At 39.3% G+C, this 25217-nt stretch overlaps 1 protein-coding gene across 4 annotated transcripts in view; it reads left to right on the top strand.

Annotated features, from left to right (window-relative positions):
* Positions 1–343: 343 nt before the first annotated feature.
* The window catches only part of AIG1 (androgen induced 1), a 123657-nt gene continuing 98783 nt past the window's right edge, over positions 344–25217 (top strand). For 2 of the 4 annotated variants that reach the window (XR_010997311.1, XM_068184744.1), the window contains exon 1: positions 344–915. Coding sequence is in view for 3 of the 4 variants with exons in the window: in XM_068184744.1 (XP_068040845.1) it covers positions 775–915 (141 nt within the window). In the remaining variant the exon portion in view is untranslated. The remainder of the gene's footprint in view (positions 916–25217) is intronic. The other 2 variants (XM_068184745.1, XM_068184743.1) reach the window with 2 other exon arrangements.

The following is a 25217-nucleotide window of genomic DNA, read 5'->3' as shown; positions in this document are numbered from 1 at the left end:
CTTGTGAGATGGGAGGAGGCTCCCATCTCACAGGGCTTGTAGGCATTGGAGAGCCCACTTCTAGCAAACGTCTGTGTGGGATGAGTGGAAACACTGAGAAACCTGTAGGTGCCTCAGGAACACAGAGAGCAAAACAAATGCTCTGCCCGGCGGGGCCGCTGTATCGACCCACGAAGGGTACGGACACACGAAGGGCAGCCCTGGAGCGGCAGGCAGGGCGCTCAGCCAGAGCCGCACCCCCTGCGCGGCCTCTCCGCCCACTGGCAGCGCAGGGCCGCGGCGGGGGGGCGCCCGGCCCGGGGGCACACACGAGCCACAGCGTTCCTCCGAGCCGGGCAGTTATAACCCCTAACTGCTGACTCATTGTGGCTCTCGCTTGAAAACCGGCGGGCAGCCGGGTTCTGCAATTAACTCGTGCTCACACTGGCGTCCCTCCGCTCCCTCGGGAATGGCCCGGCCTCCTCCGGCCCGGCCCGGACGCGGCGCTGAGGCTCGGGAGCGCGCCGAGCCCGCCCGCCCGCCGGCTCGGCTGCCGCCGGCGGCCGGCCCTGCGGCCCCCCTGTCCCGCGCCGCCGCCGCCGCACCGCGCGGGCCCTGCGCTCCGCCCCGGCCGGGGCCGCGGGGGCGCTCGGAGTCCCGCCCGCACGGCGCGCACACACACACACACACAGGGATACACACACACCGGGACACACGGACACACACACACGGGGCACTGGGACACAGACACGGACACAGACACAGGTACACGGAGGCGCACCCCGCGCCGCAAACATGGCGCTGGTGCCCTGCCAGGTGCTGCGCGCCGCCATCCTCCTGTCCTATTGCTCCATCCTGTGCAATTACAAGGCCATTGACATGCCCGCGCATCAGACCTATGGAGGCAGCTGGAAATTTCTGACCTTCATAGACCTGGTAAGTGCCCCCGGCGGCGGCCGTGGCCCTGCCCCCTCCCTCGGGCTGCCCGTGGAGCGGCCGCGGCCCGGGTGCATCGCGGCCCCCGGCGCTCGACGGCTTCGCCATGCGGTGACCTTAAAGCGGGGCGGCGACATGTTGGGGCTGCAGGGCCGGCCGTGAGAGGAGCCCGCCGGACACCGCGGAGCCGGGTGGTTTGCACGGAGAGGCACGAACAAAGCCGAGCGGCTGCTGCGTGTAAGCGGCCCTGGGGAAGGTGCGCCTGACGGCCTGTCACCCGTCCCAGTGCTGATGATGTGTTTCGCCTTTTCTAATGGCCGACAGTGAACACCAGAACCTGCTGGCCCAGCATCTGGCTCCCGTGTGCTGTCAAAATAAAATATATGTCTTGCTCCTTTTGGCCCTTCTGAGGAATCCATCCGTGACAGGTGCACGTGTGTCAGTGATGCAGAAAGAGCCAGGCAACTCCAACTTGCCAGATCCAGTTAGTTTAGGTTGCAAATCCATAAAGGAGTGTATGAAATAAAAGACATTTCATTTCATCATATTTCTTCATAAGGGTCCAGATCTGTAAGAGTCACCAGCATGCTGGCCTGCTGGAGAACACCAGGTGCTAGTCAGGGCTATTTTTAATCTGAGCTTTCTAAGCCTGCTGCCCCCACAACAAGTGTTCCCTTAGTGCAGGTGGGAGGAGAGGGGGCGGGAGGAAGAGAGGAGATGGGAGGAGGAACTTCGTTCAGAAATATGATAGCCAACTTACCCCTAGTACCTCGATCAAAATACTTTTTTTTTTCCTTTGTATCCACGGTGTAACAAGGTGAGAAATTTTGCAGCTTCAGCTCACTGAAAAGTCACAAAATGCAGGTATTTCAGTGCCTCCCAGCAATAACACCTCTCTTAGAACTTCACTGTAAATTCACAAGTACTGCTGCTATTGCCTACATGCATGGTACTGACTCAATAGGTTGAGTTTGTGGGCTTGTAGACCAAAGACTGAAACAGTCATAGCCAAGCAGGTCAAGTGTGCAAATTTCTGTATCAGGATTAAGTTAAGGTTCACCGAGGTCCATATTTTATTTGCAGAGAAGAAGCATCTACTGTATTTTTCACTTAGCCAGGATAATTTTTTTTGTAGGTGCAAAAATTTGCTGGAGCTCTGAGGATCCACAGCAGTAACTAGTGCTTTTGCTGCAACTCTAAATTAGTGTCTTAAGCTTGATGTTTTTCTGGAGGACAAACTAGAATGTATGTTTTTTATCTTTTGGGTTGCTGAACAGTACTGTCTATAATACTGGTTAATAGAAGTTAAAATAAAATCCCAGTAAGTTATGGGGGTAGCTGTTGACTTCAGTGACAGTTGAGCTGGAAGTGAACCAGCCGAAGCTAAAAGGTGATAATCTCTTTGAGTCTCCTTCACCTTTTTCTCTTTTCTCCTAGCCCTGACAGTTGCTTGAGGACTGTCAACCAGGGCTGTCATACAGTGAAAATTTAACTGTAAATGATAGTCATCATTTCCCAAAAATTGTCTATGGCGAGTTCACGTGGACTTTTCCATCAACGCATGTACATGGATCAGGCTACATCTGTCAGGGCTCAAAAGGTCATGGTAAATACGTAGTGCTTTCTAAAATAGCTAGAATAGTTATCAACTGCAGCTAGTTATTTTTGTCCTTTAGCTAATAGATGTCATGTGTTTCTCATAGTCAAGCCCAGTAGTTGAGAAAAGATTTAGCAATTTCTTACAGTGTTCAGACCTTCAAAATAGCACACAATTCAATGGCTTGAATGCCTTTCTCAGTGACTAGCCAGTATGCAGAGCTCTCCACTTGCTGATGATATTTCTTTATGTCCAAATGGCCCTGCCAGCATCTTACATAAGCAAATCTATCTTTCTGTTCCCTGGGATGACTAGGAGACTTGACAAAAGAAAACCAGTTAGATTCCTGAGGATAATACCAGGAGGCATGGTTGGAGGATGTTAGGCACATTTCCAAAATCTTGTATCTTGACTAAGTCTTGAAAAGCTCTTCCATAAGTTTTAGTTTGCTCAGCCATGTGCACTGTTCCTGTGTCAGTCACATTCAAAGGCTGTCTAGACAAAATATCATCAATGCCAGAGTCTTGGCAGACTTGTGTACTTGCTACAGATTGTACCTCCACAAACAGAGATTTCATCTTTGACATCACAGAAGCACGTAGAAGTTCTTTCTGCTTCCAAAAACTGCTACCAGTTTTTGAGAAAAGTCAGTTTATTACTTCAGTCTGAAAAGTAATAAACTGACTTTTCTCAAAAGAACTTCTACATGCTTCTGTTTATTACTTTAATCTGAAAAGTAGTTTGGAATTTTTTCCATCTGTCCATTTGCAATGGGATGTTCATTCCAGTCTCAGCATCCATAAATCTCTTGGAGTTTTAAGTAGCCAGTTTTGTAGACATGCTGTGAGAAATGATTTACAGTTATCTGCAGGTATTATACCTTTGAACTGAATTATGGATATCTAGTAGTTTGGACTCTAAAACATGGGACCAAAAAACATGATAAGTATATGCAGTGATTTGAACAGTAGACTTTGAGCCCTCACACTGTTCATGGAAGTTGAGAATTATGAGGAAGTTTTTTAATACAAATGTAATGTCCATGCCCATCCAGAGTACTTTGGATGTTCATATCTAAGTAGTGTTTTGGATGACAATGTTCATTCCTAATCTCTTTTGTCCTTGAATTAGGAAAGAAGTGCAACCAATGACTTTTAACTGCTGTCATTCTGATGAACTACTTTTTTTTGCAGTTGCAAATCTGGTGGCAACATTCCCTAAAACACCTGTGACAGTGGAATATTTTTCTGGTTTATGAAGAAAACATATTGCACAGGCAATATGTTTTGACATTACATTCAAGATGCTCCTGTCTGTTACTACTAATAGTAATATCTCCACTTCAGCCTTTCTTCTTGGTATATAGAGGTGGTAGATACTTATCCTGCTTATTTAAAAGGTGGTAAAGATACCTGCCTAGTACCTGTGTGTTCCAAAGCCCACACAAAAGACAGTGGTGTCTTCTTTGTCATGTATAGTATAGAGTTGAAAACCAAGTTATAAAGAGGTAAAGAGTTGCTGCCAAAATCAGTCAGTGGACCCAGCAGATGGAATTAGGGAACTGACTATTCAGGCTAGTTCAAAACTACATGTTGCTTATATTTAAACTCAAAACACAAACCAAGCCCTGGAGTTAGTTCCTGTGAAAACGGCAAAGAGTTGGATTCAGATGGGATATTTCAAGAAATGGGCCTAAAATTTTTTGTATAGCTGCCTTTGTTTAACTTAGATTCACGATTTTGTGCTTTAATAGTAGAATGCTGCAGGACAGCACTGTCCTGTGCTGTATCCCATAAATACATTGTTGAGCCTCTTAGCTGAAATTTAAGTTTGGCTGGAAATGATGCCATCAAATATTCTTTGCAACAAGTTTGTCATCTTACATAAATCCCTCAGAAATGTTTGTTACACAGTTCTGTAGGTAGTTGAAGTAGCTGGATTAAAGATAATAGTACTTGGTCATCCTGCATACACAGCAATCACACACTTGCCTTTATAAATACACATTTATTGAGGAATCCATTGCACTAACTTGTTTAAAAGGTGCTATTGAATTTTATTCTTCAGTTTCTTTTGGATCTGTTACTGTTGTTGGGAGAGGAGGCAAAATTAAAAAGAATTTGTCTTCTGGAATAAAGTGGAGAGCCTGTGGATGCCAAAAGAAGACCAAATCTACTTTTTGGTTTTGGGTGTGTGTAATAATTAGCAGAAAAGTAACTTAGAGTTGTAAGTATGTACCTCCTTAGTAAGGGATGTACTGGTCTAAATACCTTCTAGTTTTCATTGTGCAGTTTCTCTGGAAAACTTACTCCTCAAAGAAAGTAGAGTAAACCAAGATATGAGTGCACATATATGAACAAATTTATGTTTTTTTGGTTTTGTATTTTATAATTGTAAGGTCTCCCTGATAGGCAACACAGGGTAGTTAAAGAGACAAAAAGCAAGGCTAGATTTTTGGAAGCAGTCTCAAGTGTTATATTTTATGATTAATTGTCATAAAATTAGTGGTCCCATTTTGAATATCAGAATGTTAACCTGGGTATTCCTATTACTTGATTCAGGACATCCAAAGCTATAGAGGAGCAGATTTTGCTCATATATAAATCTGCCTGATGTTTTACATTTATTATTCTCTTGAAAGAAATAGAAGGATGCTGTCTGAATTTTTTATACATTGCCTGGCAGATTGAGTTCTACAAAAAAATAGGTATATGCTCTGTTCCCAGCACATATTTTTTGACAGTAAATGCTGGGGTTTTTTTTTGCAGAAAACACCTTTAGATTTAGTTTGATTAGGTTCAAATAAGTGATCAGAACTTAAATCCTTGTCTTGGAAAACTTTCGGAAGTCCATGTTATCAACAGGACTAGAAACTCGAGTTGTTAGACTTATAATTTATTTATTTAGTGTATTAGTTATTAAGTTATATGAGATACAGTTACTAGACAACCAAAAAAGATCAGTTTAACAAAGCACAGCTAAAAATTTTTGGTGATTTGTGCCCAATTTGGATTTAGTCGAGCTGATAGGAAATAAAAGGGCCAGAAAAGGACCAGAGGCCAAAAGTTTCAGAATTAAGGAATAATAAACTGTACTATTGGTGTATTATCTGAAATTGAGCAAGTTTCATTGCTAACTGCCACAAGCAGAGGACAAAAGTGAAAACAGATTCCACACTGTATGGAACATAACTATGACCCTTTAAGAGGATTTCCCTTAATAAAGTAAATTTCACCTTATGATTTCCTTTTTCATAATCTGTAAAGTTAGCCTGATATACAAGTGTTTTATGGCTTTTGAGTGAAAAGATTTCAGAAGTGTTAAATATTACTATGTATTATTTCCAGTAGTAATTCATCATCATATCTAAACATCTCTGTGGTGTTACTGTAGCAAAGAATATAGTCAATGAAGAATTTATCAGTTTACATAGAAAAAGATTGTTTTTTAAGGAATAACAAGATAAGGTTTCTTAATGATATTTAAGGTATTTGAGAGAAAAGTTAACAATATAGGTAGGAGAGACTTTAAAGTGTTTCAGAGCTTTTTCTTCACTCGTGGCCTGTAAACATGTCTGGGAAAGAGTAATGTATAATGCTGGTGATGCAGTAATAAAAATGTAATAGTGTCACCCTTCTTTATTCATACATCCGTGTTTTCCATTTGCTATTGATAGCGCTATTACAAATTGAGTGGAATTTGAGCACTACATTGAAGTGTTCTGTTTTCACATTGCATTAGTCTGCCTTTATTTTACAATTGTACTTAAGTATGATGTACATTTAATATGGGAATTCTCAGGGAAGTTATGGCTATCTTGAACTATTGGCAATAGGGTTGGCAGCCTAAAGCAGGAGAATGGAAGAGAGGAAAAATTGGGATCACTTTCCATGATGATAGATTTAACTAATGTCAGTAATGTTATTTTAGATCTTGGAGTAGGTAAGTGATATGCAGCAGTGCTGTGTTTTACACCAGTGTACAGTCTGTAGATTTTTGTCAGAACAGTTTCAAATGATGACAACTTCAAGAAGTTGGTTTAGTAGTCTTTTGGTTGCCCTTTGAAAAACATCCTATTTACTTAAGTTGTATAACAGTTGAATTGTTTTCTTTAAATTTTTATTATAGTGGTAAGGATAATTCAAATAATATTAAATGACTTCATATGGTAAATTTGTTTTAAACAATTGGTTTAAACAAGGACAACACATCTAGTGTTCTACGTTAGTGTTCTTTCCTGAAGTCATTTGGGTTCTGAGCTGTCCTAATCCATTGTGAATATAAGTATTTAAAAAATATTTAATCGATGTATTTTTGACTATATATTTGTGTTATGTTAATGCAGACATGTAAATTTATACAAGAAATAGATTCTGGAAGATTGACCTTCTTAAGTTGTAGTAAAGATCTGTATAACCTATCAAATAATACCCTTAACTAGTATAGAAAATTGCAAATTTAGTGTTCTAAATTAAATATATTTGCAATAAAAATCAAATAACAATTGATTTTTTGTAGTTACATGAACCTTAGGATGTACAAGGACTTGTAGGGTAGATGTCCATGTGGGCAGTTGCTTGCTTTGGCCTTATGCTGAAAAAGAATATGTGCTAATATGCCACTGTACAACAAATCTGAAGTTGACCTATAAGTAAAAAAAAAGCCTTTATGAAATTACAAAACCTTCACATTCCACTGGTATAAGTTTGAAGATTTTAATAAGTAAAATGATAGAATGTAATAAAGAAAAAATAGGCTATTCTGCAGTCTATTGAACACAATATATGAGATTAATTGTAAAGGATTATGCCGAGTGTGTATTTATCTTGACAAACCAATTAAAAATATCTTAGATTCCTTCTATTAGATGAAGTATTTTCTGTGCTGCAATCTTCTATATCTAATAATAGGTTTTGTGAGGGCCTGCATATCCCAATGCAATATTTAGAAAACATGTTTCTAATTGTGCTACTTTAATATAGTCTCTGATAGTGGGAGGAGCTCAGTGTGGGTGGAGAATTTCTTGACAATTAGAGCTCTAATTGCTAATGCATTTCCAGACAGTAAATGTAAAAAAGATCACCACCAGTGACAGGTTAGTATGCTTTCTGCAGAATTCAAGAGTGAAATAAATATTGGTGTATAAGAAAGTTCACATTGGATATTTCTGTGTTTGAAATAAAGGTGATATTATTGCTTGCAAAACACTAATGCAAAACATCAAACTCTTTCCAGTGTAGGTTTTTGCGATTTTTTTAAGTATTTGAATCTAGTCTTCTCATCTTGATCTTCCACTATATGTATGTATATATGGATAAATATGGCATATAAGGTAGAAACAAAATTGACAATTGACTTATTTTGTAGACCAACTCTTTGAATGGGTGAATATGGAAAGCTTTCATCCTTCCAATGAAAGCTTTTTCAAATTTTGCCTTATTTGCCAGCATTTATTTATATAATTACATTTTCCCTGTACTGTGTTTTTCAAGGCTCTGAATTTGTTACTAGTCTTGAAAGCTTTGCAGGCTTTGTTCTATTACTCTTACTATGTATAATGCAAGATTTTTTCAACTCAGCATAGTTAAATATGCTATCACTGAAAAGGCTGTGTTTAACTTTAATGGATGGAAAAGTTAACTCAACTGTGAAGAAAAAAAAATCTGTTGGAAGCTTAAATAAAACTTCCAGACTTTTCAGACAGGAAGAAACTCAAAGTTAAAATTCGTAAGTATGTTTTGGTAAGACTTAAAAACAAGCCCCTCTCCCAGTTAGAACCGTGATTACGTTTTTGGGGGTTTTTTTTAATACTGCAAAATTGCTTTTTTGCTGCAAAATTTAGGGATTCTGTTGGTTGAAAACGGGCTAAGCTTATGTGAAATGCTAGGGGAAATAAGAACCTGATTTTCATTTGTATGAAGGCTTCTTCTGGCAATGTAGCTAAATCCCAATTTTCCCCTGAGAGTTTCAAAGTACCATTTGAATGCCTCTAGTTGCATTCCCTGAACATCCTGTCTTGCCACTGCCCATACAAGCATCCAGTTTGCAGTAGGTTTTCCAAACAAATATGCCAAAAGGTACAATTGTATAATAATTTCCACTTTAATCTGTTTGTAGCTGACATGGTTCAGGTATTTTTGCTGCAGTTGTCTGTCAGGTTAGTTGTTTTAAAGTGCATGAGGACTCTGCAGTGTAGCTTAAAACAAAACTAGTACTGCTGCATTTTTCCTAGCTGAATATTTGGTGTCCTGGTTAAGTAGAATAGAATGTGCAGGAGAGCAGGATGTAAAATCCCTCACTAATTCCTTCCTTACTTGTAAACCAACACACAAGGGGTAGTGGGTTTTTGCAATTAATTTGTCCAACTGAAACAATTTAAGAGGCTGAATCTTAACTCTGCAAATGCTGCTAGACTCTTCAGACTGTTTGTGCTGCTTGTGCAGGGAGGGACTTAGCTGAGAATTTAAATTTTAATCTATTAGGGATTGATTAGCTTATTTTTGGTTTCAGGCAGTGCTGTCTGTATTTGTACATTTTTTTAAATCTAGGGGTTTGTGTACCTGAGGGTATATTTACTTTTTTCTTTCCTATATTTGTGCATATTTTATAATGTGTCTTGAAGCCTTCTGGTCCTGGTAGCACATAAGTAATAAATTGTTATTTATTATTATTGCTAATATTATTGGAATTCAGCACAAGTGGGAGTTCCACATGCGAAGTACAGGTGGCATATGTTCCTAAATGTACTTGATCGGATGCAAAAGGAAGAAAAAGAAATTGCTGACTTGAACTGCTGCTATATGAATTGGTGAAATGGCAAGAACACAAAAGAGATGTTTTTCCTGCAAGGTGCTTATCAAGCTTGTGCCTGAAAGTGGTGGAAGCATTTCAGATAGCTGATGTTGGGCAAGTCGCTGATCCTGAGGCACGGCAGTGGGGCCCTTGCCCATAGGGAAGACACAAGTTGTTTATGGCCAGTGCTTGCGCAGGCTCAGCTGTGTTAAGAAAGGAAGTAGGGAAGTGAGAGAGAAAAGGAATCATACGTGACAGCACTTTCTACCTAGGTTGCATAGGTGACAGAGTGCACCATACTGACCAGTCTTGTGTTGTGATAAACTGGTATTTAGGTATTTGACTGCCAGCTATCAGGACAAAATGAGGGAAGGCAAGGGGTGGAGATGCAGGGTGGCTGGTATTTCTTGGCTAACCCAGCATGTGTTAGCTCTCTCAGACTTCCCTCCTTTCCTTTTCTCTCTGTCATTTCTTCCTCCCACACATCCACACAGTCTCCCCACACAGCCCCCCTAGCTGGGGGCACTGGTGCCACAGCACCACTTTGCTGCGCATACGTGTTTGGCTTAGCATGCTCTGCTCAGCGCAGGGTGCTTGCAAAGCTTGTCCCCAGTTGGAAGCCATATGCGCTGACAGATGTAGAGGTCCCCGTTTGCTGTTCACTTAGGCTTACAAACAAATGGAGACTCAACGCTGTGAAAACTTTCTTAACCTGGGTTTACTTGTTCTATGTTCCAAGGTCTGTGCAGTAGACACAATTGTCTGCATTCCAGTAGGTCCCAGGAAGTGAGTCCCAAGAATGCGTGAGTCACAGTGGAAACCTCTACTGTGTGGAACTGCATGGCACTGTACTTTTAAACTGGACATTCAGGAGGCTGGAAGGGATTTGGTGTGTTCAGGTGTGGATACACATCTTTGTGTACATTTGATATAATAGTTATTTATATGCTGCACATAATTTGAAAATACCAAACTGTTCATAAGAGCTACTCTGTTCCGTAGCCTCTCCATATGCTGTGCACATCTCAGAGTAAATTGGTCTGCTACTACTGAAGTCAGTTTAGGTCACCAATTAATGAACAATGGGTCAAAGATTACAGCGGTTCAAGATGCTGTTCAAGTTTTTCAGTGTCAACTGTAGAGGACTGGAGAGAGTAGACAGCTTTTGGGTCAGCTGTCTCATGACCTACCATGGCTAGAAAGGGATATTCCTGCATTTATTAAGGAGCTAATGATCTTTCTAATTCTAATATATTATTATAGAAGATTAGCGTTCAAATCTCCTTGACTCATTGCCAGTATAATTTCAGAAGCCAGACACCTCTGGTTTTCCATAGATTGTATTTTATGCTTTTAAGTTATATTGCATTTCAGGCTAAGTTTTATTTTCTTTTTGTCGTGGTTTGGGGCAGAAGCTACTTACAATTATTACCAAATATTACCAAAATACTTCAAAGCTGGTTTGTTCCCTACTAATTACAAGGCTGAGTTCAAATGATGAGATGTATTTTATGACAATGCATTTTAGGAGAGGGTGGAGGGACCTCCTGTTACTTTGAGGATTTGGATCAGTGGGATCTGAACTTCTCGATTTTAAAATTCAACCTGCAACATAAAAGCAAAATATGAATGTTCTTGAGGGTATGCAAGGGATGACTCTTCTCATCTACTGCTGGCTTTGTCAGTGAAAGTGCTGTCCCTTTGCCCTAATCCATTTGTGCCCCTTATTACTCAGGCTCCTCAGTTGCAAGTTGCTGTCAGCTATCAGTATATTTTCTGCCTTTTTTTTTCTTACAGGAATCCCCCTGTCCGGTATCTCTTCCCCTGTTCTAGTATCTTCTAACCCAGCACAGTCTCCTCAGTGTTTCAGCTGTGTATCACAGTTCCAATTGCACACCCAGTGCTCTTCCAGAAGCCTGTGTTTTCCTGTCAAGTGCTGCTTTTCTTTCCCCACATACTCCTTACACATCTTCCCTGCCATTCACACATGGATGTCTTTCCTTCCAGTGCATTCACTCTCACATAGTTTTCTGTGTTCTCACCCTATCCTTCCCAAATACCAGACCTACTCAGTGTCATTCATTCTCTTGTGTTTTTAAAGCACCTTGTATAGACCCAGACCAAAAAAAAAATAAGCCATCTTCCATTAGAAAAGCTTGATCTTGGTGTGGTGTGGCCTTAAATAAACCGGTTTGGAAATTATGCTGTTACGTAAGACTCTTAGCTTCGCTTTCTGTTTTTGAACAAGTTTTTAAGCATCCTGGTTACAGGAAAAAAAAAGCCCGTAAGTGTTAAGCATAATGGCTCACGATCCTAATGTTTATTATGGTGTTAAAATCTTGTCATTTCTTGGTAGTCTGCCATTCAATTTTTTTATGATAAAATTTCCAATTCAGAAGCAGGTCCTTGATAAAAACTGACATTTAACATGAAAAATCAAAATTATGTACAGAATCAGCCATCAGTATTTATTCCGACATTTTCCATCTTTGTTTTTTGCAATGTACTTGTTTTAAATGACATGCCAAAATTATTTAAATTGGATTTTATATTTCCTAATAAGAAAACTTGTCTTTTAACAATCATCATGAGGTTTGAAATCTACTACTTTCAGTGAAATGAAGAAAAATGTTTTTGAACATTCCTTAGCTTTTCAGCAGTTAATAGAAGCAGATTCTTTATTTTTCATGTGAACATATACAAGTACTTCTACCTTGTTTGTGGGTACGAATTTTGGCTGGATGCAGACACACCTGGTGCAATTTAGGAGTAAGGAAAGAGAGAAATATACATTCCACAGTGGTTACACATGAAAACATACTCATTTTTGTCAGGGGTTACCAGATACAGATGAGCCTGCCATGGCCCCACTCCCCCATTTTCAACCTCGAGCGAGGCTGAACACATGCCCAGTGCACACATACAAAGACAGATGTGTAAAATCAGGTTGCCTCTAATCCAGGTCAATGCAAGTAAAATTCTGATTGAACTAGGTGGTTTAGAGTCAATATCTTTTAAGATATGTCAGCCAGGATGTCAAGTGGTGTTTGGAACAAGGAATGCTCAACATTTGACCCCCCTAGAATCTGTATCGTTCCTGGTTAGCCTTCCTGTGCTGAACGTGGGGCTGGGCTGCAGTCAGGGTGCTGTGTTATGATGGGAGCACTTGGGTCTCAATATCACTTCTGTCAGAGAGTTCAGCCCTACCACAGGCCCTACCTGTGTGGCACATCCCTGGAACCAGTGTTCACAACTGCCTTATGATAAAATGTCCCAGGAGATCAGTGCATCTCGCAAAGGTCCAGATCCACAGGGATATTTTGATATTACTCCAACAGCTAATAGGAAGATAGCAAAGATCTTGATCTACAGGTGTATTTTGATGTTACTTCTGACAGATGATGGGAAGGTATTGTTCTCTCTCTATTATTCACATGTGTTCTGCCTAGTTTGCACAGGACTTGAGGTCAGACTCCCAGTTCTGGGAGATACAAAACATCTACATATGCATGTGACTTAGAAATATGTGATTTTTCAGCACATCGTAAGATAAGACATAAAATATTGAAGGAGGCTTTTTTCAGTTTTTTTTTTTTTTTTTTTATTTTAATGCCATTTCTGGTGTGTAAATTTAGAAATTATGAATTTGTTCCAGATGGGAAGAAAAAAATCAATCTCACAATTTCTTCTGAGAAAGACGATTTAGAAAAAGTATTTCAAAATCATGGTTTCAGAGCAGTTGAACAGATCAAGTGAAAACAAGACATTTGATTGTCTTCATTAAAATACTTGGACAAAACAACATTACAAAGGAATCAGCCATTGTGAGAAATTGTTATTCAGAAATATTTTGTCAGTGGTATTAATTGAAAATTTGTTAAATTTCCCTCTAGCAAGGGACAGATCGATGTCACAAGAGGACTATAACACTGAAAGTTCTGACTTAAATATTACCTTATTTCATAGGAATTGCACCTGTGCTGTGTAGAATAGTCAATGCAAACTTAAATTTGAAAGTGAGTCAGAAGACGATGTGATAAATCCAAGCCCAGAAAAATAACAACTGTTTAACCTTTCTCTTTTTATTTTTTTATTTTTTAAAGTATGTACAGCCTGATTACAAGGAATAGTAAGTATTTTGAAGACAAAACCAAATCATAATAATATGGTACGTGATAAGTTCTCTTCTGGCCAGTCTTTCCCTTGCAGACCTTGTATTTTGCCTGTCTTGTTTCTTGTGCTAAGTGAATGTGACCAAACAGTATTTGCCAGACAAAGAACTGTAGAGATGAAGGCCAGCATGTTTTATGAGATACTTATTTGCATGGTGTGCCTGTATCTCAGTGGTGTATTTTCAGGCAAGGTCTCTTTGGCTGGGCTGTAGTATAGACAGCCTTGAGCACTCATTCTGAATCACTCCAGTGTCTTCGGGCTGCTCTCAAGTGTATATATCTTGTGTGAGAGAAGACATATCCTTGATACTCAGAATTCCATAGAGTAAACTGACCTTTTTAAGGAACTCTTTCTAAGCCAGGTAGATGGGGATTCAGCATTCTGAATCAGACCTGGAACAGACCCATCTTTTATTAATATAATGTCTTCTGATTTACTGCAGGAAGACACTGAAATTATTAAGTGTACCAGCAGTCTGCATAAAATGCCTGGGTGACCTCCGAAGCACTATGATAAATATCAAAGAAAAAATTTTAAACTTGTATGATCAGCTTAAGGAAAATTAAGGCCATATCTCAGTTTGTTGGAAATGCTGTTAAAGTAGAAAGACAGGTAGTGCCTGCAGAATGGTGGAAGATCTAGGTCACATTTTTTTCCATATGACCTAAAATGAATGAGTATGCTGGGTGGAAAGTATCTTTCCACTGGAGTTTGCTTTGCAGTTTTTTTCCTTGGTGGTCTTACCAAAAGAAAGCACAGCTAAATAGTATAAACAGCTAATTGACCATTCTAAATGATCAATCTTGTCTGTTCTCTTTAGGGGTGCTTACATGTGCACCATCTCCTTTGTTCTCCTTATTCCAAGAAAGAAGAAGTACACACATAGATAGAGATCTTCCAAAAAAATTAACATCTTCTGACAGCAAGTGTCTTACTAAAATTCCTTTGTAGTGCCATTGTACCTTTTCTTAAAAGATCTCAAAGCACTTCAGAAATATTTGCTAACTAAGCCTCACATCTCTCTGCAGAGAAGTGTGATTTGAACCAAATGTAAACACAGGAGACAAGACACTGAAATTTGCTGGACATATAGTCATTAAAATCCCTTAGGAATTACCTTAGTTGTGTAATCTGTATGTAAAACATTGTTAATCTCAGGTGGTTCAGGAGGTGATGTGGGGCAGAGGCTGCCCACAGATTACCCCTATTCAGCCTTCGGGGTTTTTTGCAGGGTGGGGCTGGAGGCTATTCAACCTGCTCTGCCCCGACTGTTAAGCATTAGCTCCAGTCTGCCCTGTCTCACTTGGTGACTCACTTGGTGTTGCTGCTGCTATTCACTAAGATATGGAAAATGTGTGGACATTGCCACTGGGTGTGAATAAACCCAGGTACTTCCCCCTTGGTGGATCAGGAACAACCTGACTCCACTTTGGCCCCACCTTCTTCTGCTGTCCAAGATAAGAACCACAGCCTTGGGTAGCTTTGGCCCTTCTTGATGTTTCAAGAGGCATTGTCTTCAGCCTATGTGTACCCAGCCACTGCAGAGCAAGAGACGGGAGAGGCAGGGTGCATGTTTACATGCTGGAGTAGGCGAGTGCATTTGATGGAACAGGAAGGGTGATCTGAGTACAGGCTGCTGATGAGGGAGGAAGGAAGAGACACAGCTATTTAAATGGTATAACGTAGGCTGCTGCTGTGGGTGCAGAGTGGGTGATTGCTGCAGCAGCACTTCAAGAGGCATAGCTCCAGCAGGGCAAGTTGACCTTAAGAGAAAAAAGATGAGGGCCATAGACTGGAGATCTATCTGCCTGTGTGCATGCTGAGTTCAGGACATCCTCAGTCTGCAACAGCTGTTGGAATTATGGACATATTTCTGGACAGAAGGAGGTGTACCTGCACTGTGTAGCATATGTGGCATAAATGAAGAATCTCTGGGAAATGTTTAACCTGCTGGGTGTATACTGTGAAGTTAATCCCTGTGCGAACAGTAGGTGTTTATGCAGAAGAACTAGGCATTCAGCAGCCTGGACAAGTACCACGAGTCCTCACATGCTGCCTGAAGACAATTTCTAGCTGGAAAGAGGGAAAAATGAATGTAGGGTAGCTCTAACCTACACAGAGAACATGTAGGTTAGCATGGAGGCTTCCACCCACATGACCTACTTGTGGAACAGCTTCTTTTTTGAAATAAACAGCGCAGTATCATCCATGCCTGTTTGAGTGGGACGTGTATTTCTGTTGGCTGGAAGAAAGGAAGGTACAGTTGTCAAGCCCAGATGGAGGCTTTGAAATATGCATGATAGTGGCAGCTGTGTGTGGGAAGAATGAGTTGAAGTGTGTTGAGGAGGAGGAGGCTTGTTTACTGTGCTACTGTCTTCTTGTAGCTGCGGAGTTGAATGAGGAGAGAAATGCAGAATGTGTTTCATGTCCATGGATTATTGCTTCACTGTGCTGGACAGTTTTTTTCTCCCAATATTCATTACTTGTTTGAAAATTCATAAAGGATCATTGATTTGCAGTGAAAGAGACTGCAAAGACATATCATCTGTATTTGACAGTCCTGGATCCCCATGGATTAAGTCCCTAATTTCTTGAACTGGACCCTTCTGCCTGAAGGATCCATCTTGAAATGGATCTGGGCTGAGGCAGCTGTGTTCATGCTTTGGAGAGGAATGCATTGTCCTCTCAGCCTTTCTGATCTTGAATTTCATGTATGCCCTTATTTATTAATGTATTTCATAGTCCATGGTTATGTAAATGGTTAAGCCTGTGTATGACTGGCATTTGGGTGTCGGGGCCGTGTTTTGTTGCTGCTGTAGTCACTGGCTGGCAGTGATGCTCAGGGGTGGCTGCAGGTGAGACCTGGCTGAAGGCAGTGGTGTGCAGCTCACCCTCTCCCTCATGGGGAAACAGGGGCAGGCAGGGACAGATTGCTGAGGCCTCCCAGCCAAGCCCTTTCTACAGGCAGCCTGCTCCTTGGTGCCTGGGTGCCTGCCCTTCTCTCCCTGCTTGGAAAAGCAACCTGTGATGCTGAGCTGGGGCAGCCCGTAAGGAGATCCAGCTTTCATAGTTGTGGAGTGCACCCCCTCTTTTTAGGACAAAAGGCAATGCCAACCCTAGCCAAAAGGATTAGTGATTCATAAGAGAGACTATATGTACTTATGATTATAAAAGAGAGGAGGTTGTGCCATACACAACAAAAAAGTATTGCATTTATGTAGTGAAGTAGATAGTGTCAAGTTAATTCACAACCTCCTTTGGGTTTTATGTTGTCTTTAGATTTTTGTCTACAGCTTTCAATCATCTCATTAATTAACACTTTTCTGTGGGGAGAATAAGGGTTCATGGTTTTTTCTTTTCCTCAGAAGAATATTTTCTAGGCATGTTTTATTATGTATACATTTTTTGCGTTCCCATCCCAGAGCTTGAAATCAGTATTCTCTGAATAATTCCCAAGTATCTCTTTGAGCTATGTGGCCCAAAAAGCTCTTTGACTTAAAGCAAATGATCTAAAAAGAAAGTCTGAAGATATAAAGTTTTCTGTTCGAAGAATATCAAGAAGGCATGAACTGTAATAACTTCTAGAATCAGAGAGTCAGTTTTAGTGTCAGGTGTTTAACTTTGTGGTAGTGCTTGGTTTGTCCTGTGCTGTCCTAAGAGCCTTTGCTCTTACACTCAGATAAGATGTTTCTGCCTCTGCAGAATGCCAGTTAATGTAGTGGATGGCTTCCAGATCCACCTGATCTTGAGAGTGGCTGCCATTTTAATCTGTAATCATATGACAGTGACTTCCAATTTTTTATCAGTTGAAAGTCTACATCCCAAGTCATTAATCTGATTTGAGCTTTAAGCTTACAACTATCAGACTTCTATTATAAGCATCCTTCCTTCCCTCTTCATTTTCTTGTTGGTCTGTGAATAAACTGTGCTTCAGACCTTTGCCATTCATGAGGTATGTCCAAGTGTTCTATAAAGAACCATAGCCACAAAAGGAAGCAACATTGGTATTTATCCTTGCTATGACTTTTCCACAGCTTGATTTTCTCACCTCAGCTGTGACATTGACAACAGTGTAAAGAGCCAAAGTTAGAGGTCATCAAATGTTTCATATGGCCAATTCTCAGGAAATTGCATAAGTCTCTAAAATCCAGTTTTCTTGAAGTCATGAAAGGCACTGAATTGATCAAAGTGTAGAACCATCAAAAAGTGAAATTTACAAGTGTTTGTGTTGGACAAACACAACGTCTTTACAACACTTCAAACAGAAGGTGCTGCTGCAAATGGAGTGTGAAAAAATTATCTGCTTAATTAGTAGTAAACAATCATGGCAGAAAAAGGATTTTAGGTGTTTATATTCTCTTAATCATAGTCCAAATTTGCTTCTAACAATTTTACTTTGAAAATTAGGCTCATTTTATTATTTTTCTACTCTTTTCCCAATGAGGATGTAACTTTTTTACTGCTAGAATTTCTGTGTTCTTCATCCAGTTTTAAGGCCTCTAGCTTGCACCTTGTGTTGCCATGTACACCTTAGCAATACAAGTACACATCATTATTATCTGGTAGTGCTTGCATCTTGTCTTCACTTTGTATGTAGACATAGAAGAAATGGAAAGTTCAAGACATAGCCTTTATCCAGTGTCAGTCTAATTTTCTTTCTTCCATGAAGCAGATGCCATTTAGAAATACCTGTTTAATCTGGTAAGCAGGCAAACTGAAGCACTCATTTAAATTTTTGAGTTCCTTGTCAAGGTCTGTAACTGAATTTTTTTTTTCCATTATAGAATTATCATCTGCACATTGTTTTATCAGCAAGAGACAGATGTAAGTGGTGTTTATTTAGAAGTGTGCATGTCTATATTAAAGTATGAGCATTCAAAAGATGTCTATAGGAGAGGGAGATAATCAAATCATGAAGAATTTCTGCCAACTGACTTCTATCAAGGTCAAAAGGATTATTTAATGAGTCTTGGTCAGTCAAGAGTTTTGACTGTCTTCTTCCAGAATGTCCTGAACTTTAAGATCATCACAGAGTAAATTCACTGGGCTTCAGTTAATCTATAAAATTGACAACAAAAGTAGCTATTGTTACTTCCCTGGATGATGTCTTTAGGTAAAATATGATTTTCCACTGCTTTGTACCTTGGGCTATGAATTCTAGTAGGTTTCCTTATCAGTTTAAAGTCCTACCTGTAAATGTTAAATGGTTGTAGAGACTCTTCTGAAATACTAGCTGTAATTCTTCTTCAGAGTTTCTTCAAATAAATCAGTAATACAGTATTTTTAACTACATTAGTGAATATTAGTTGCCTTAATATGTAGGATATTTTATCAAATGTTCTGAACATCAAGGAAAAAATTAATAAAAGAAAAACAGACCAGCAGCTTAATTTTACCAGACAGAATGTAGAGGAATCAGTTATGGCCCTTCAATGCAGCTTATCTGAAAGTCCTTCATGTAGACTTTTTTATGCTTTCATGCTCCAAATACTTAGACAAATTAGCTATTTTTCAGAAACTTTGCTGCGGTTTAAGTTCAGTAACCACCAGCAGTAGTAGAGTACTGTCATGATTTAACCCCAGCCAGCAACAAAGCACCACACGCAGCCCTTGCTCATCCCCCTGTGGTGGGATGGGGGTGAGAATCAGGAGAGTAAAAGTGAGAAAACCTATGGGATGAGATAAAGGGAATTCAATAGGAAAAGCAAAAGCCATGCACACAAGCATGGCACAAAACGAGTTCGTTTGCCACTTTGCCTGGGCAGGCAGGTGTTCAGCCATCTTCAGGAAAGCAGGGCTCTGTCACATGTCACGGTTACTCTGGAAGACAGATGCGATCACTCCAAACATCCCCCTCTTCCTTCTTTTTCCCACTGCTTTATATAAGGAACATGATACCATATGCTATGGAATATCCCTTTGGTCTCTTGGGGTCAGCTGGCCCGGCTGTGTCTCTTCCCAACTTCTTGTTCACCCCCAGCTTCCCCACTGGTGGGGCAGTCTGAGAGGCAGAAAAAGCCTGGACTTGGTGCAAGCACTGCTGAGCAATAATTTTCAACCCCTTTCAGCACTAATCTAAAACACAGTCCCATATTAGCTACTCGGAAGGAAATTTACTTAATCCCGTTGTATACGGCACAAATAGAAAGCTCAGAGAACACTACATATGTGTGAGATCCATTCAGGGTGTACTACAGGGCCAAATAAAGGAGAAGGACACCCCCCCTCCCTCAAACAGGGCATGCAATGAGAATGGTTGAATCTTGTTTGTGGAGTATATGTAGGCTATATAGAACTGAACTTGTTGTAGGGGGAAAGGTAGCAACAGTCATCCTACCACAGTCTCTTTGTTCTTGTTCTCTCTTTTAGCTGAATTTATCTCTGCAGGCTGAAATAAATGTAATTCTGGTGCCCTAAACAGGCATTAAGGTTCAGGGCTCTAGCTCTAGTTTTCAGGATCAATGGTGAGGAATGGCAGACTCATTTTGAGGAGTGTACATGTCCAAGGTATTAAACTCAAAGACTGCAATATCCCAAGACAAACTGAAATTTTCGGTTCAGTTGTAACCAGCAATGGAGAAAATAACTTTGGTTACATCTATATCTTGCCTCTCATATTTTAACTGACAGAAGAGTCAACTAAGTTGAGTTTATGAAAAGAGAATTTCATCCTAGTTTGTTATTGTCTTGTCTATATTGCACACAAATATGAGCAACCCCCTATGGGAATTCAAATCCTTCTCCCAGTTGATAAGCCCTTTTGTAACATACCATTAGCTGTTGGAAAGACTACCTGCAAAACTTTAATAAGCTTTTTCAAGAAATTACATTCGTGCTGTATTTCATATGCAACTTGCCTGGATACTGAAGTGATAACTTTTTTTTCAACATTGTGTGTCTTGGTTAAAAGCTGAATTGGTGTTAGTTTGCTGCTGACACCAGCAAGGTGGATCCAGGATCCATAATGAGGACCTCACCAAAGAATGGATAGCATCCCTTTAATATAAACCAGAAGTTTGACATGGTATGAGTAAGAATTCTTTGTATGACTGAAAAACAGTAGACTGTAAAAACACATAGAAAAGACAAAGCTCTTTGTTTCAATGTCTTTCAGTTTCATGGAGATAGAAACAGATTTTGAACAGTCACTACAGACTTAAAAGACAGTTCTGGTATGTAAGTGTGTATGTAAAAACTTCCTGACCGGTTTAGACAGAAAATGGCAATGAAAGAATCAGTAAGGTACATGCCTAAATATGCAGAGATAACTCTTCTTTATTCTAATGGATGAGTTGAACCTGTCCAGTGCAGATGTTGCAATTGCAGAATGATTTCCAGACTTACATGGGTGACAACTTGGATAGGGTTTTAATTTTTTTAATTGTTTCTATATAAGCATATAAAATAGCAACCAGGTGCTACTGAGTACCTCTTAGTTAATGATAGTCTAGTATACAACTTTGCACTTAAATCTTTAGTTGGTCTATGTCCCCTGACTTTTTTTTTTTGCCTTCCGAGTGACATGTTTGAAGTCTTATCAACAGGGAGACACTTATACTACCAAGTACTATTGAAGCAGTCAGTTCACCAGAATCCTCATGTGAAGCTTAAACCTGTAATGACCATAGGAAAATTCCTTCAGTAGACTGTGAAAATAGTTCAGAAGCATTTAAAATTTTGTGATCAGCTGGAGTCATTCAAGAGATATGTGAATTTCACAAACAATGAAGAGATTTCACAATCCTTGATGCAACCAAACACTTTCCTTACATGAAGCCCCAGACATAATGTAATCATAGGATCACTCAAGTTGGAAGGTAAGCCATGAGGTCATCTAGTCCAATCCCTTAGTCAGATCGTGCTCAAAACTAACACAGGTTTCCTAGGGCTTCATCCACCTGAGTTCTGACTTGTAAGTTGGAAACCTCCACTCTTCTACAGTTACACATCCATCTCTTTCTGTTGTGTTGTAAAGAACTGCTCAATCACATTGTTTGCTAAGGGTGTCACTAGTGATGATCCTGTTTGCTGGATGTGTGATAGTGTAACACACTCATAATCCATCATGTATCCTAGTACAGCATATTTTCAGGTACTTTTATAAGCATATATTACACATCCAGATTTTTCAATAGTTCTTGTTAAATCTAGATGGAGACTGTGCTATTGAAGTTTTTAACAGGAACCACATCACAGAACTATTTAAAGGTAATGGTTAAGGACCAGAGTTTCCTTCAGTATTAGTTGCTTTTTTGACAACGCTGCTCTCCTCTGCATATAAAGAGAAAGTCTTTCTTGTTATTCATTAAGTTAGTTCAGTAACTATTTCATTCACACAGAATGAAGAGAAATCAATTCAGTGAGAAACCAGCTGGGAGTTAGAAAGTAGGAAAACTGGTTTTCCTCCTACTCACCTGCGAATAACAATGAGGTGTGGGAGGATAATATCTACTACCTCTAAAATCTTGTAGAGCATAGTGAAAAGAAACACTTAATCTGTTTTTACTTACTACAGAAAACATATAGTTTCTTTAGTATGTCATTTAAATACATGATGTGTTGTTTTAAGGTTTTCTTTGCATTTGCAACACATCTGAAATTAAGATCATTTATTTAGTTCAGAACTGTTCAGAATTCTTGGAGATATTTTAGCAGCCTATCACCAGTCATGATACTTATCTAACAGAAATAAAATAAATGCACCATTTTAGTCACTGTTTTCTAGTATAACAAAAATAAGGAGTATAGCAATAACCAAGATTTCATTTTTTAGGGGAAGTGATTGCCATTTTGTTACTTGGTTTTGGCCCTTACGAATTTGGTTACCTTCCTGAACTCTGGAGTCCTTTTTTCTGCTTGTGGCTGACAAGGTGGTTGTATTCAGTGTCATGTTTTCGTAATGCTCACATGGTATCAATGCCTTAGGCCTTATTTCTCTGCAGTTTTCTTCACCGGAGGCTTTATCCAAAAATGGGAAGTACTGCAAAATGTAGGAGTCTGCTTACTAAGTATATCTTAGCACAAGGAGATTGTTTGGTTTTTTTTGTTTTGTCCTGCTAAGGTATTGTTTCCTGTATTTTTTTCAAGCTGAATTTAAAGCGCTGGTTTGGGTTACAAACCAGTAAATTGCTGTGAATTTGTCTGCTTTGCTCTTGGTTGCTCCTCCTGTGCTATTATGCAACAGTAAAGTTAACAGATGTATTATTTTGCCTTCTTATGAAATAGCCACTGATAGGGAACATCTCTGTTGTAAATCTTACTCCTCTTTTTGATCTAAATAAATATGATGACCTATGAAAATATTATATATGAAAAATCTGTTTTATTAGTTCTTTAAAAAGATTACCATTAATAAGAGTAAAGAAATTAAAATCAGGGAAGCAGACTTAATTGTTTTTGAGATTTTATTAATGACAGCAATTTTTTGGTCTCTGCTTCATGATTTTCTGTTGGTTTTTAAAAAATCATATCTCAATAGAAATATTGCAATATATGGATGTTTACTCAGTTTACACTGCTGAGTAATGTGCATTGATACTGTTTAGGCTGGTTTGTGACAGTTCCATGTAAAGTACCCTTTCCATATGACATTTAGAACCATTTAAGTAAGAGCTGGTTAAGAAATAAACAGATCATCTCTTTGATCAGTTTCAAGTTTTTTCAAAAGATGGTAACAGTCTGATAATACCAAAGAGAAAGTCCTATCTGAAGCTGGCTGTCACTGTATTTAGCAGTAAAACAATTTCTAATTGACTGAGTGCTATTAAGGGAAAGCAAACCTAGAACTGAAGTATATGAGATCCTTTCAGGTTCCTTCTCTGATTTCTTGAGTTGTTTAGAGAGGCAAGAATCCCTCTAATACTTTCTCCATCTTCAGTCTGAAAACCTGGGAAGTGGTAATGACAAAAAACAAAATAAGGGTAGGAAAATTTGTGTAGAGAAGCAATCATAATGCCATAGTAATACCGTGATATGCAGATTGATTAATTTTTTTCAGCTAAATAGATTTAAAATGTGGACTTCATGATATTATAGTTATCCTTTTACCATACAAGGTCAATAAACACTTGGTTAAAATATGACCATTTCTGCTGTAGATATTTTGTTCTTATTTTTCAAATTGACTATGGATTAACATGCTGACCTTGGCATTGATACAGGTGTTGTAATTATAGACAGGAAATTCCTGAAGTAGTAGTTTTATATTAATTATAATACTGCTTTATTGCAATACTATATAATATTTTGCTTTTAGATGAAGTACATGTTTTGACTATGTTCATAGCTGAATAAACCCTGCTTCTTGAGAAGAAAACCCTTTGCAGGGAAGCACAATGTGCTTTTACTTCACTGCATGTATGCAAGTTGATGATTGAATGTCAAGCATTTTATAAATCAAACCAGTATTTAAATTGTATTTTCCTCTGAAAGATAATACAATTTCATGTAAAGGCAAGCTGGGGTATTCTAATTTAGAGTCAATGTGCATTTTCTGGGTTTTTGTTTTGTTTCAGTGTTTTCCACTCAAAAGAAGATGTTTGCCTACCTGTATTCAATTTGCCATACTTGTAGGTGTTATTACCTTTGTCTTTTAGTTATCTATTTTGGATATTTTGGAAACAGATACAAGCAATGTCTGCAGTGAGTCAAACAAAATTTCATGGTTCTCATAACAACTATCACTGTATTGTAACTGCTACTACACTAAGGACTCAGTTCCTTGAAATGCAATACTAATTTTGATCGCACTGTGGCTGCACATGCGCTCCCTAAACACATAAGGAAAACAATTTATCAGAGCACTAATTCCAGCAGAGTAAGTTAACACACATCTGTGTGGATATTGTGGGAGATTACTGCTGAGTGGTATCTCATACTGAAGGTCATCAGTTAGATTTTCTGGTAAAGTATTACTCTTCCTGAGTTGGCATCCGAACTAGTAACCAATAATTGCAGGTAACCAGCAGAAGGAGTAAAAAAAATATAATTTGTATGATCCATATAGTCATTTCACAGTTGTTTGCTTTTAAAAACCTTTTTGAAGTAGATAGAAGACATTACCGGAGCTGTAATGGAGTGGACTTTTGCAGTCAATAGGCTAGGCACCCAGCCAGTTTGTAATTCAATGAGACACAATACATTATCTGCTTTGACAGTCTTCATGGCTAAATAGTCTGGCTCTTGTAATACCTAACTGTGTGTATAAATAGAAATAAAGAAGTAAAATGGCTGATCTTGACAGCAAACTTTGGATATGGCCAGAGTTCACACATGCTTTTTCCCTTCAGTGGAGTGGGAAGAACAAAGTAAACTGATTGAGTTAACTGGAACTTGAAAAACATCTCCAGGATGTGTTTTTCTTGAGGTTTCAGTAATGCACAAAGAAATGTGATATTTATGAGCTCTGCAGTGAGACTTATAAAATATATTGGGTTTCGCACCAAGAAAACAATTACTTTAGTGGCAAGATGGTAGACCACATTCACGAAGAGCTGTACTTAGAATAGTGGTTGTCCAGTTTGCATGTTGTGTGAAGAAGGATGGGACAGGAGGAAGTAGTCCTTGTTTCTGATTCCTATTTCTTGCTCCAGATAAAGTATTTTAGCAGATAGTTTTTGTAGTGAAATAAAGGCACAGGGCTGGAGCCTGTGTGAGTTCCAAAGACATCTATGGCCTCTCTCCTACACTAGTACAACTTATCAGGAAATGTGGGCATAATACTCTTTGACATTGTCAGTAA

Source organism: Anomalospiza imberbis, chromosome 3, assembly GCF_031753505.1.
Source record: "Anomalospiza imberbis isolate Cuckoo-Finch-1a 21T00152 chromosome 3, ASM3175350v1, whole genome shotgun sequence".
Taxonomy (NCBI): Eukaryota; Metazoa; Chordata; class Aves; order Passeriformes; family Viduidae; genus Anomalospiza; species Anomalospiza imberbis.
The sequence above is the reverse complement of the archived record's forward strand: the minus strand, read 5'-3'. Positions and strand labels throughout refer to the sequence as shown.